The sequence below is a fragment of the Diceros bicornis genome, chromosome 6, assembly GCF_020826845.1.
Source record: "Diceros bicornis minor isolate mBicDic1 chromosome 6, mDicBic1.mat.cur, whole genome shotgun sequence".
Lineage (NCBI taxonomy): Eukaryota > Metazoa > Chordata > Mammalia > Perissodactyla > Rhinocerotidae > Diceros > Diceros bicornis.
The window spans coordinates 78,708,612-78,723,555 of record NC_080745.1 but is presented as its reverse complement, the minus strand read 5'-3'; the positions used below and the strand labels follow the sequence as shown (position 1 = coordinate 78,723,555).

Sequence of the window (14,944 nt, the reverse complement as noted above, 5' to 3'; positions counted from 1 at the left end):
GGTATAAAATACTTGGGAATTAACTTCACCAAGGAAGTGCAAGACTTGTACAATGAAAACTACAAAACATTGCTGAAAGAAATTAAACAAGAGAAATAAATGGAAAAACATCTCATGTTCATGGATTGGGAGACTTAATGCTGTTAAGATGTCAATACTACCCAAAGCAATCTACAAATACAATGCAACTCCTATCAAAAATCCCAAAAATGTTTTTTCCAGAAATAGAAAAATTCATCCTAAAATTCATATGAAACCTCAAGGGATTCCAAATTGCTCAAAAAATCTTGAAAAAGAACAAAGTTGGAGGACTCATACCTCCTAATTTCAAAACTTACTACAAAGCTACAGTAATCAAAACAGTGTGGTACTGGCATAAAGATAGACATACAGACCAATGGAATAGTACAAAAATCCCAGAAACAAATCTTCACATATACGGTCAAATGATTTTGACAAGCATGTCAAGCCCATTCAATGGGGAAAGGACAGTCTTTTCAACAAATGGTGCTGGGGAAACTGGATATCCAAATGCAAAAGAATGAAGTTGAATCCTTACTTAACACCACCCACAAAAATTAACTCAAAATGGATCAACGACCTAAACATAGGAGCTAAAAGTATAAAACTCTTAGAAGAAAACAAAGGTCAAAATTTTCAAGATATTGGGTTTGGCAATGATTTCTTGGATATGACACCAAAGGCACAGGCAACAAAAGAAAAAATAGAGAAATTGGATTTCATTAAAATTAAAAACTTCTGTTCATCAAAGGACACTATTAATAGAGTGAAAGGCAACCTACCGAGTGGGAGAAAATAATTAAAAATCATATATCTGATTAATTATCAATGATTAATATCCAGAATATACAGAAAGCTCCTACAACTCAACAACAAAAAAAACACAATTCAAAAATGGGAAGAGGACTCAATACACATTTTTACAGAGAATAAATATGAATGGCAAATAAGCAAATGAAAATATGCTCAACCTCACTAATCATCAGGAAAATGCAAATGAAAACCACAGTGAGATACCACCTCGTACTCATTAGGATGGCTACTATCAAAAAATAGAAAATTACCAGTATTGGTGAGCATATGAAAAAATTGGAACCCTTGTGCACTGTTGGTGAGAATGTAAAATGGTACGGCTGCCATGGAAAACAGTATGGAGGTTCCTCAAAAAATTAAAAATGGAATTACCATATGACCCAGCTGTATGGTCATGCTTGCCCAGCAATAACCTACGTGCCCTCTAGCAACCATGTGTCCTTCTGGCCCTCTTCTGGGAAGGATGCCAACCATCCAGTATTGTAACTCTTCTTCTCAGAGAACATCACCTCTTGAGGGAACACAGAGCCCTTCCATGTGAGCTACTGATCCTTGGAATGCTGGCCACGCAAAGACAGTCCCTCTTAGCCCTTGCTCCTCGCCTATATAAGCAACCCCCTCTCTGCTCACAGTAGTGGTAACTCCACCCAGCTGGCCACCATTGGACATTCCCTGTAAGTAAGACCCAATAAACCTTCATGTCTCATACACCATCTCCAGGTTTTTTTCCTCAGTCTCTCCGCAACATATCCTGCACTGCTCGTGCAACTGGGCGTCCAGCCAGACACTAGTAATAAAAGAGCTGAAAGCAGTGTCTTAAATAAATATTTATACATATTTCTACTTATTTAAGCAGCATTATTCACAATAGCTAAAATCAGAAGCAACTCAAGCATCCATCGACAGATGAATGGATAAAGAAAATGTGGTATAGTCATACAATGGAATATTATTCAGCCTTAAAAAGGAAGAAAATTCTGACATATGTTATCACATGGATGAACCTTGAGAACATAATGCTAAATGAAACAAGCCAGTAATAAAAGGACAAATACTATATGATACCACTAATACGAGGTACTTAGACTAGTTAAAATCATAAAGACAGAAAACAGAATGGTGGTTGTCAGGGGCTGGGGCAAGGGAGATGGGGACTTATTGTTTAACGGGTATAGACTTTCAGTTTCGCAAGATAAAAAGAGTTGGAGATGGATAGCGGCGGTTGCACAATAATATGAATGTACTTAATATCTCTGAACTGTTCACTTAAAAATGGTTAAGATGGCACATTTTATGTTACGGGTATTTTACCACGATAAAAAAGTTGAAGGAAAAAATGCAACAATTCATTAAAAAAATAATTCTAACTTGTGTGTATCTAAACACATAATATTAAAATGGAAATATATTAAGGCAAGGTTGACAAATGCACAAATAATAGAGTGAACATTAAAAAAGATCACTTAATAACAGGCAGATGGACCATGAAAATTACAAAGGAACATATAGGAAAAAATAACAAGTTTTATCTAATGGGCATCTATAAAATCTTGAATCCAAGGATCAGAGAAAACCCATTCTTACCAAGCAGGTGGAACATTTACAAATATTGATCACATATTTGACAAAAGGAAAAAATTCAACAAATACCAAAGTATCATAAAGATCCTTCATTGACTCAAGAGAAATCAATGAAAAACACACACTGAAAAAATCCCACACATTTGGAAATTCAAAAATACGCTTCTAAATAATTCATGTGGAAATCATAAAAGAGATTAGAAAATATTTTGAACTGCAGGCAATAAAAATGCTATTTATTAGAGTCCATGGAATGCAGCTGAAATAGAATATTAAAAATAAATAAGTAGCCCTAAATGCATATATTAGAGCCATACAACTAGAAATTAATGAGCTTTATTTCACCTGCAAATCATAAAGTTGGAAAATTAATAAATAGAGTAACTCCAAAAAAATAGAAGAAATAAGAGCAGAAAATAATGAATTAGAAAACAATGGTAAGGAGCCATGCAATCTGGTTTTTGAAAGGACTCCCAACACTGTCAAAGCCCTTGCATAGCTCATCAAGAAAAAAATGAAATGGGAAAAGAGGCAAAATTCACAATGAAAAGAGGCATAATTCTAATTAAGGAGAAATTTTTAAATATTAATATTGGAAAATATATGCCAATAAATGTTAAAAATAAGATAAAGTGGACAATTTCCTAAAGAAAATTGTCAACTATGTCAAGAAAAAATAGAAAACCTGAGAAGACATAATTATTAACAAAATTTAATCAGAAATTGAAAAATCTCCACAAAAAAAATCAAACCATACAAAAACAAATCTAAAAACCTTACCAAATTCAAATGGTTTTATAGGTCAGTTCTACCAAAACTTCAAGCAACAGACAAATCTATTGTGCCAATCATTAAAATGTGCCTCTCTGTGGTTAAGTTCAGCGTGCTCCTCTTTGCGCTCTGCTCCAGCGGCCGGGGTTTGCAGGTTGGGATCCCAGGCACAGACCTATACCACTCGTCAGCCATGCTGTGGCGGTGACCCATGTGCAAAATAGAGGAAGACTGGCACAGATGTTAGGTCAGGGCAAATCTCCCTCAGCAAAAACAAAAAAAAGTGCCTCTGTGACTTCTGAGAGCATAATTAATCAATGGCCCCAGCTACTGCACTCTGAAATCCATTATTGTGTTCATGCCGACGCCACACTTCCCACAAGCTGTTCTGCGTCAATGATTGAGCATGGCAGTGATAACAAGGCAAGCCTGATCCTGGGAGACGCAGAATTCCTCTGATGGGTGATTTGGCTTGAGGACTCACCATTGGTCTTGTCAAACTTTCTTAGAACTGCACTGCAATCTCAGTCTCAGTCAACTTCCCTTTCTTCCTGATCAGCTTCACAAAGATCAGATCGACACTATAGTCTAAGATCTCTCACCTTCTCCCCTGCTCTTTCCCTCACAGAAGTTTCCCCTAATACATTTATTGCATGTCTAATCCCATCCTGGTGTCTACTTCTCTGAAGACTTATAGTCTGCGTAATCAGGAGGTAAAATGGGGATTCGGAACTGGCTCACTCACTACTTGGCAGACTAAAAGGACACCATCCATGTTAGTAAGTGGGGCACAGACAGCCCCTGGAAGAAGGCTTCAATTGCTAAAGATTTCACCAGTGGTGACTGGGGAAAACACTTTAAAAAAGGAATGGCATTGGCTGATTACTGCTATGTTGTGTCAACACCTGGAGAGGCAGATTGAGAAACTGAAGGCCATTATAACAACATTACTGGCTTAATATAAGAGTTAGAGGGTCTCTTTTACAGCTTTAAATGAGACCCTTATCTCTGACGGTGGAAGGGCCAATATGGATGAGCAGCAGGTTGATGATCTAATTGTTAGAGTCACAGAGCTCCAGAGATGATAGAATGCTCAGTCAGAGCAGTTCTCTTATGCAAAGGCAAGGGCCATGGTTGAGAAAACCTGAGCCCTTGAAATACGGAACAGGAATATTTAGAATGGAATATCTAGATAGATGCTTCTGAGGATGTTGGTTCTACAGCTCCCTTCCCTAGTAATAGAAACAACAGATGATCCCCTAACAAGCTGCCACCACCTCCTCTCCTGATTGCCAAACTGATAACTAGGGTTAAATGACAGCATAATCCCCTAACACATTTATTGCATGTCTAATTCCATCTTGGTGTCTGCTTCTCTGAGGACTTGTAGTCTGGGTAATCAGGAGGTAAAATGGGGATTTGGCCCGATAAGAGAGAGAAGAGATTATATACTTGAAAGAGCTGCAAGGATTAGCTAGCATGTACGGAGAGGAGCCAGGGGAGTATGGCAGGAATTGGATTTTGGCAGTATTTGATCATGTGGGATGGAATGTAAGACTGGATAAGCAAGAATTCATGAATTTTGGTGCATATTTTCAGGACCACAAGAGATGTAATACCCTACAGAGGACTCCAGGGGATGGGGCAAATTTGTTGCTGGAGCGACTCTTAGAAGCTGGAAAAAGCAATGGTTAATGCAAAGTGAAATGGAAATTCCTGAGTTGCCCTAGCAGATGGAAGAGAAAGGAATAAAGAAGGCAACAGAAGGGAATGTGATGGAATGGATATACTATTTAAGGCCAGAAGAACTACTAGAAGATTATGTTCCGTGGGACACATTATTCTTCAAGGCAATAAGGAATGCTGATGAGAGGGGCACCAGCTTCACTAAGAAGTTCAGTGATGGCTTTCTTCTGCAAACCAGAGCTGACAACAGGAGAGCCCGTCACAGGGCTAGGTTTGTTAAGTGATAGGGGCCAAAGTAAAAGAGGCCAGGTATCAGTGTTTAACTGACAGAATCCGGGGCCACAATTACCATAATGATCAACAAGACTGGAGGAGCAGCCAAGAGGGTTGGTCCACAAAACGCTTGACTGATTAATAATGCAGGGTATCCCAAGGGGCAAAATGGGTGGGCAACCAACAATGGCTATTTAACGTTTAGTTTTACTTTAAGTAAGAATGGAGGAACAGAAGTCTGAGGGGGGTTGCCCTAATAAAAAAATCATAATCTTCTGCTCAGTTCCAAGATGAGCTAATTTATAAATCCAGAATCCACTGATGGAACAGGTGGCTGTGTCCATAGAAGAAAGGACATCTTGAAACATCTTGAAAAGTGTATAAAATGATCCCTATACAAAGGGACCTGTGTATATTTGGGTATACACACAAGTGTATATATATGGGTATATATACACAACGCAAGAGGAATAAGTCGATATTTTGATTACTATTAGACACAAGGTTAGAGACAACACAGACACCCAAGGACTAAAATGTCATCATGGCCACTCATTAGAGTTTAGGCATCTTCAGAGGCTGGGTAACAAATTCTGGCTCACAGCAGGCTAATCGTGTATATGGATCCACCCAGTGATAATTTCCCTAGTTCTCAAGTGTATAATTAGAATTTATGTACACAGTAGTTGGAGTAACCTTTACATTACATCCCTGGCCTGTAGGGTAAGATCTATCATAGTGAGAAAGACCAACTGGCAACCTCTGAAACTATTCTCCATTTGGTCAAGATGGTAAATCAAAAACATTATGTCATCCCAGTGGGATAGTGAAACTTAGTAACACCACTAAAAATCTAAAAGGTGCAGGGGTAGTGGTCCCTACTATGTCACCATTTAACTTACCAGTCTGGCTTAACTTTTATTAAAACAAGTAATTCAGACTTTTCAGATTCACACAGACTTACTTTTCCACTTTACATACCAGAAAAAAAAGTATTTACTTTTTAAATAATTCCTTTCAGTTTCCTAATTATTTACTATATTACACCACAGACTCGAACAACAACAAAATCCTTTAATTCTATATATGAAAGGACCGAGATTTAGAGATGCTAGGTGACCTACTTAAGATGGCACAGAAAGCTAAGATCAGAGACAGGCTATGTCTCAAAATTATCTCCCTAGTGCTGGCCCAATTATGTTACTGCCAGAACTTTGCCCAAGATAGAGGTAAAAAACTGACAGAGTTTGTGAACTGGACTCCATTGAACAGTAGCTAAACTGAAAAGCTGACACATTCACCTCTGCTACTTCAGTAACTGTTAGAAACAGCAATAGCAGTAATGGTGGCCTAACTGAAAGATGTCCATAAATGCTGATCTGTTTAAAAGTCTCTTTTAAAATTTAGCAGTGGCCTTATTGAAAACAAATGAAATTCAAAATATTCTGTCCTTGTTTTTTCTTAACAATGAGACAATTTTAAAACTATCTAATTTACATTTCACTACTGAAAGAAATTTAAATGACAAAAAAACCATCAAATATATTTTATCTCACACAATGATTAGAATATTTTATTTCACTTTGTCTTTGATGACAACATAATAAATAGGATCATCTCTAAGACATGGTACACATTAACACTAGCTTTCTTTTACTTAATAAAAGAGCCATTGAACTTAAATATGCACATGAATTCAAAAGCTTAAAATAAAACCCTAAAAATTTAAATAATTTACATATATAGTCAGCATTGTGAATTTTTACAGAGCTGAAATTTTCAGTATATTTCCATCCACACTATTCTGCATCAAAAACAATTTGATTTTGATGCATTAAATAATGCTCACTTGATTGTAACTTCTAATACTTTCCCAAAACATATTGTAAACTAATTAATAGCTTTAAAATCCATTTATATTCAGAAGTACAAAGTCATAAAATACTAAATATATCTAAGATGTTTCCCAAAATTTCATTTTTTAGAGACAGATTTAAAGTATGAATAACCTTTGCTCACGTTAGTGATAAATATGTTTATAGCATTAAATTCGGGAAATTACAACTTTAAGGGACATAAACAAACATGATTGTTTTCAGAGCAAAGTGACCAACATGGCAAAGATTTTGACAACAGAAGCAAATAAATGAACAGGGAATGTGTAAATTGGAGAAAAGAGTTTAAATAATTGAAGGGCTGTAAATAGAGATGAAAGATTAGACTTGCTATCTATGGGCCCATATGGATGAGTTACAAGAGATATTACAGGGAGACAGATTTCATCTCAATTATAAAGAACAATTAGTTATCAGAAGATAGAAAATGCTATCTCAGGAGATGGTGAGTTTCCTGTCATTAAAGGTATTCAGGCATAAGCTAGATCAGGGGTTGAGCAAATTAGGTCCACAGGCAGAATTCAGCCCACCAGCTGTTTTTATAATAAAGGTTTACTGGAACACAGCCACTCCCATTTGTTTCCATATTGGCTGTGGCTGCTTTGCACTATAGCAGCAGAGTTGCCTAGATGGGACAGAGACCATGTAGCTACAAATCCTGAAATATTTACTATCTGGCCCTTTACAGAAAATCTTTGCTGACCCCTGTGGAGAAGGCATTAGAAATTCAAGTACTGTATGGATATCTGGACAAAAATACCCAATAGTGGATACTCTGGTGTTTAGGAAAGTGCTTGTTATATCATCTGTGTCAAGGAATGGGTTGTGCAGGTTCTTTACTATACAAGGCAGCCCAGTCAACCTGGTAAGTGGAGATCAAAATTCATGCTGCACTGTTTGTAAAGTTGTGTGCCATGATGTAAGACTATGTCTGCCAAAAGGAGGCGATACATTTGTCTAATTTGCACAAAGGCACCCAATGGACCAGCACAAGCTGAACATATCTTAATCATATTAACAAAAATAACATCCCTTCCAATCCAGATGATCTATAACACAGATATTCTATCACTGAAACTCAGCTTCTTCTCCTAACCCAGTGTTTCTTTCTTTACACCCCACGGAAATGAAGACAGATGTTCCCTGAAAATTGTTTTTATGTTTGAAGAAATGCTAGAAACCCTACCCTCTCTTTTAGAAAATTACATTGCAAATTAGCATATTAAAAACTCTAAGTAATATCAGTTAAAAACAAACCAAAAGAGCCCTATTTAACTTTAGTATACACAGCATTTTCCAAAGCTGTTTAATTATGGAACTCTTTTTTATGAAACTACTCTTAATATCTCAAATAACTAATGTTCTAGGTAATGATGCTTTATTCAAAGTCATATTGAGTACTTTCAGATTATTAGCTTGCTGAGGACAGAAAATACATACTTTTTCTTACCCCCTACAGATTTTAGCACATTGTAAACACATATGACAATTTCCTAAGAAATAATTGAATTGACTTAATTCTAAACATGTACCTAATCAATATGGCGAATATACTGTTAATTTCATTAATTAAAGCAGGCTTTAATTACTTCTGTGACAGAGGAACACAAAGTTATCATCCTCTTTCCACTGAACCCATTAGTTATTAAATAGTACACCAGCAAACTAATGTTGCAAAAGTATATTGAAAGTATGTTTCCTCTGCTCTGTGGTATATATTTAAGCATATAAAACTATTCAAGACACACTATATGTTATTTTGAGGCCAAAGAATCAATAAATTACCTAATTGATTGACAGAACATATATCAGAATATAGGCTTAACAAATTCAAAGTCAGTAAAAGCAAATTACCTGAAGAAGGTGACAAAAAACTGCACAAGATCCATGATTGTATTGTGTTGTGAGAACGCAATCTGAAAAATCAAAATAAAGAAAGTTGGAAACTTACTGAATCTACGTTCTTCTCCAATACCTGTAGTGATGTTTCACAGCATTTGTAAGTACAATATTGTTAAATCATCAAGACATTTGGATCACCACACTATAAATCCTATATGCTGGAATTAAAACTTCATCTAGAATACCTAGTATCTTCAACTATTGATGATGACTTTGCATAGACTATAACATTGAAAATTATTATAAAATTAATTCAAGAACACATGCTAAGAATTTCATGTGAAAGCCTATGACATATTAAATGTGCCTAACTAAAACATGCAAATGAGTTTCTTCATCTAATAATAATCACATTTTCTATTAATACAATTGATAATTGCTTCTAAGCCAAAAAAATAAATTTCAACTCGATTAAGAAAACTGAGGGGATTTGTTTTTGCCCATATGTCTTGCCTAGGTAAGCTGCATGCATACAAACAAATATTTTGTTATACATCCTCAAAGAATAAAATATGTTTTATGTTACCTCATTTTACAACTTCATGCTAATAAGAAGTAAATTTTGAGAGGTGAAACTAGCCAATAAGCTCAAGTTTTCACCATTTCTGTTAACATTATAGAGATCACACTTTAACACATTTCTTGAGAAAGTATTATACAGTGTATTAGTCAACAATGCAGCATCTGAATAGAGAATATCTGATTTTGAAAACCAGCTTTTCACTTACTAGGTGTATATATTTTGGGAAACTAACCTATCATGTCTCAGCTGTCCTGTATGTGAATAGTAAAAGCACCTACTTTATAGTGTTAGAGGAAAGATTAACTGAATTAATAAAATAAAATTCTCACATATCTGGCAAATAATAGGTATAATATAATGAATATTATTATACTTTTACATTATGTATAAAGGATATGATCAACATAAGTGAATTTTCCCAGATAGCTGAAACTAAATGATTAAGATGTTGAAATCGCTTTTTCCTTTAATAATCTTTTATGAAAATCTTTCAAAAACATATAATAGAATTTCTACTTCCAATGAAAATGGACTAAGAAGGATGAGATTTCTCTTCTGCCTTAAACAACTAGAAAACTACACAAAATATATGAAACAACCATTTTCAGACATTGGACAAAAGGCAGAGGAGGATATAATTCATTAGTGAAGGAAAACAAAGAAGATGAGTCTTAACAATTGTCTCAGCTTTCAGTGCAAAGAAATAACATTAAGGAACTTAAATTTAAAATAAGAAATATCAGTATTTCTTATATAAAATAAAGAATTACAGTCAATTGAGAAGATGGTAAAATTTTTGGCATACACATGAAAGCTTAAATATAGTAACATTCATTTCAACAAGCTTCTAAGCATTTGAAGAATTACAAAGCACTTATACAGAGACTGAGGAAAGATAATTATTGTAGGAGATTGGTTATAGGTGAAACTATCTTAAAAATTTTAAGAAAACACATCTTTTAAAATGAAAAAGATACAAATAAATTTTCTCCCCAGGTGATTATCTATGAGAGTGTGTTAGAAACACAGCTTATCAAACAATATTGCCAACAGTAACTTAAATCTATGGGCAGAGAATTCTGGATATAGCAATTGAGAGCTAGCTGGATAATCTTCAAAAGGATAATTATTTTGAAATCATAATAAATAAAATTGGTTTGATTAAGACAATTTGCAATAGGAAGGTAACCTTAGTGTTGGAAAATATCTAAATAAAAAGGGGGAAAAAGAGCTTCAATAAAGGCTTAAACAGATTAGCAAATTCATGGAAAAGAGAAAAGAGGAAATAAATAAAATAAATAATACATACACCATAAAAATAAAAGAATAAGATAAAGTATAAGCAATCGCACTAAATATGAACAGACTGAATTCTCATTGAAAGACAGATTTCCGCAGTACATGAAAAAGCATAATTCAGCTTTATGGCTTTTTTTTTTCTTTTGTGAGGAAGATCAGCCCTGTGCTAACATCTGCCAATCCTCCTTCTTTTTTTGCGAGGAAGACTGGCCCTGGGCTAACACCCGTGCCCATCTTCCTCCACTTTATATGGGACGGCGCCACAGCATCGCTTGCCAAGCAGTGTGTCGGTGTGTGCCCGGGATCCAAACCGGCAAACCCCGGGCGGCCGCAGAGGAGCATCCCCACTTAACTGCTTACGCCACTGGGCCCACCCCAGCTTTATGTCTTTTTACAGAAAACACATCCAGAGCAGTGACACATTTATGTACAAAATATAAAGGTTTGTAAAAAAATATAATAGGCACTTAAAAACAACAATAAAAAAGGCATGAAAGATAATATTAAGGCAAACTGGAATTCAAAGTCAAAACCTGATCAAATAAAATGTATAAGGCACAAAGAATACATAACAATAATAAACCTATATGCACCAAAAACACAGGTGAAATAAATAAAAACATAATGTCTGGACATACTAGGAGAATGATAATAACATAATGATGGAAGAAATTTTTAATACATATATCTCTTTCAGAACCTATCTGATCAAGCAGACAAAAATTAATTTATTCAGTCATTTAAATCATAAAGAAATATTCGAAGAAATACTGGTTAAGCAAGCTCTATTTTAAGTGCTGGTGACAGCTTTATAAATAAGACAAAGCCCCTGGTCTCTTGGAGTTTGCATTCTAATAGCAGGAGACAGAAAATCACCAGGTAAACTCATAAGCGGATATCTTAATTTTCAATAGTGGTAAGTGTTCTGAAGAAAAAAAACAGGTGACATGATGAAGTAGAAGGATATGTGGACAATTTAGATCAGTTAGTTAGAGATGGCCTTACTGAAGACATGATATACGAGCTGATATTCAAATAATAAGGGTAAAACCACACAAAGATCTGTTAATAGAGGTTTCCAGGCTTAGGGAACAGTATGCTTGGGCTAGACATGTTTGAGAAACTAAAGGGAAGTCACAACAGCTGGAGTATTGTGAGCTAGGGACAGAGTAGTTGAAAATAGGTTCAGAGTGACAAGCAGAGGTTAAGTCACTTGGTCTTTGGCCACGATAAAGAGTTTGGAACATATTATAAGGGCAATGGAAACTCATGAAATATTTTGAGCTATGGAGTGACATGATCCAACTTGTAAGAAAAAAATCATTCTGACTGCTGGCTGGGAAAGAGATGATAGAGGAAAGCAGGGAGATAAGAGAGAAGAATATTGGACTTTTCTAGTTATGAGGTGATAGTAGCTTGCACAAGAGTAGTAGCCATGGAGACAAAAATAAGTAGATGGGCACATAATTTAGAGTGAGAGGTGAGAAGACTTGGTGAAGGAATGGATATGACTCATTTAAAACTTCTAAGAGGAAATTCAAGGCCACCCCCTTATGAGAGCTAAAAAAAAAGTGATCAATTAGGTAGGAGAAAACCCCGGAGAGTGTTGTGTCAAGGATGTTCAAGGAAAAGAAATGTTGCAAGAAAGCAGTGGTTAGTTTTGTTGGTTAAGATGAGGATGGGAATATGATTATTACATTTGACAACATCAACTTCGTGGGTAACTTAAACAAATGCACTTTCAATGAAGTGGCGGGGATGTTAATCTAAACAGAGTACCATAACAATAATATGGAATATGAGGAAGTAGAGACAGCAACTACTGACTGAACTTTCAAAAAGATCTGTTAAAAAACAGAGCAGAAATAATCAAGAACACATAGGATATGAAAAAAAAATTCTCTTCTTAAATCCACAGAGCATTTAGAAAAGTAGACAATGTACACTGCGCAGAGAAACTACTTAAAAATTCTAAATGGTAGTGATTTTATGCACTGATTATCAGATTAAAATCAAAATTAAAACTATAATTTCAATGATGACTAAAGCAAGCTTAATTACTTGGAAATTAAGAAATACAATCCATGGGACAGAGTTCTAGGTGGGCAGTGGTGGTGGTAGGATACTTTTTAAAATCCCTGAGTTTCCATAAAAAATATATAACAACTAAATTGCAAAATTAAAAAAATACATGGAAAACAATGGCAACAAAGTGACAAATTATACCCTTGAATGCCAAAGCACAAACAGGTATGGATAAGCCACAACACAAGGTATTTGTGGTACCAGTGTCTGCGTGGAAGTAAGAAGAGGGAATCAACAAGAAAATAAAAAAAAAAATCCAAACGGTTTTCATTGGAACCAGGCAGGCCAATGTGAATACAGAAGGTGAAAATGGAAATGGTTTCGCCCAGTCCAAGAGCTTATGAGTGCAAGGGGTCCTTGGGAAGTTCTAAAAGGGGCTAGAACAGCTTGGGCCACATGAATTTTTAAAAACAACCAGTCAAACCCCTGTTCCAGGATAGGCCCCACATTGAGGAGAAACTGTTGGAAGTGAAATCAAAAGTGAACAGAGCAGGGAAAATAGAGACAAATGGAAGAAGGTGCCATAGGGCAGAGGAACAGAACAAGGAAATCTTTAAAAGCAAGTGGCACATTTTTAGGGGAACAAAACCATATTCATCATTAAATATATATATATTCAAATATGGGTTTTGCCATTAATTTCTTTGTGTACTGCCAATGTAATTCATTACCACTCTCAAATATTTGTCATTCATTAACATGAGTGCAAGGGGTCCTTGGGAAGTTCTAAAAGGGCCTAGAACAGATAATTGATGCATAAATAGTGAGACTAACCGATAGTGTTAAAATAAATGTAGACTGGCAAAGCACATGATTCAAGCTGGTCCTGCAGACTTTTATTATGGTGTGTTTGTCCTGTCTGGGTCCATATAACTAAGTACCTTGGAAGAAAAATCATGTTTTGAGGCAAGTAAGCAAAATACAAATACACATGAAAATATCTACAATTTCCTACATTTTCCCAAAGAATATATGAATAAATAAAGTAGTCAGGGAAAGATCTACAAGTTATAATCATGAACTAAAGCACTGAAACAGTCCAAAGCTTTAATTATACTACTATCTGTACCTATTAATAAAAAATAAAAATAAAAAAGTTTTCACAAGAGATGTGAATGATATTTTGACTCCAGCTGATATTTAGAGGAGAAGCTGAGATACCACTACTAAGGGGTGCTGGGACCTAGACCTCCCAAAAATCTAAATTGTCGAAAACAAAAGCTGCAGTTTTTCACAAATGAAGTTGCAATGTAATGCTTGAACATGAAGTAAAGCACTGATTAAAGACCTTGACCAACTTTTTGTACAGATAACAATCTCCTATCTTTCACAATAAGGAGTATAACAGTAGGATAAAATTGATGGGGGAGGTCTCTGTCCAAAACCACACCTGAAACACAAACTGCCTTAAAAACAGAAGGGACACCCCAAAGTAACTCATCTGTTAACATAATTGTACTCAAGAGTAAATGTAGACTTGGCACAAGCAGTCTCTGTACTCAGCACACCATCCAGGTGATAGAGCCTCAGGCTGAACAGCATTCAATGTTGGCTGTTCAAAAGGAGAGTCAGCACTACAATGTGTTATATAAATCTTTCAAAATATTTCTCCGCCTGAGACTTTCTATAGGAAATTCCCCGGCAGATAGCCTATGGAAAACACCGTATCAGATAGTCCATTGTCAGGCCCAGGCTTAAAAATAAGACTGGACTGATTCTGGAAATGGAAGGCAGATCCAAGGATGATTTGGTAGCATTGGTAAGCAAGGCTAAGCAGACACTAACTCCAGCAGATTCCTTCTCAAGATTCCCTCTTATGGGGTGCCGTTTATACATCCATCAAATATTTCACTGAACATCTGCTATATTCTGGGCACCATCTCAGGTTCTTGGATACATTAGTGAAAAAAATAATAAAATTCTTAGTGGTGGTGTGGAGACAGACAAAAACTGTAATAACAATAATAAACTATATAGGGTGTTAAACCTTGATAAGTGCTATGGGAGAAAAGAAACATAGAAAGTACCCTATTTTCTATTATTAACATATGTGGGACAAGAAATCACTCCCTGGTGTCTAAAAATATGCAGAAGT

General features: G+C 35.6%; 1 protein-coding gene across 3 annotated transcripts in view; it reads right to left on the bottom strand.

Moving 5' to 3' along the window:
- Positions 1 to 14,944, bottom strand: part of ATRNL1 (attractin like 1) — a 739,265-nt gene that overhangs the window by 396,279 nt on the left and 328,042 nt on the right. For all 3 annotated transcript variants that reach the window (XM_058544074.1, XM_058544075.1, XM_058544076.1), the window contains one exon: positions 8,895 to 8,956. In XM_058544074.1, the coding sequence (XP_058400057.1) occupies positions 8,895 to 8,956 (62 nt within the window). The remainder of the gene's footprint in view (positions 1 to 8,894; positions 8,957 to 14,944) is intronic.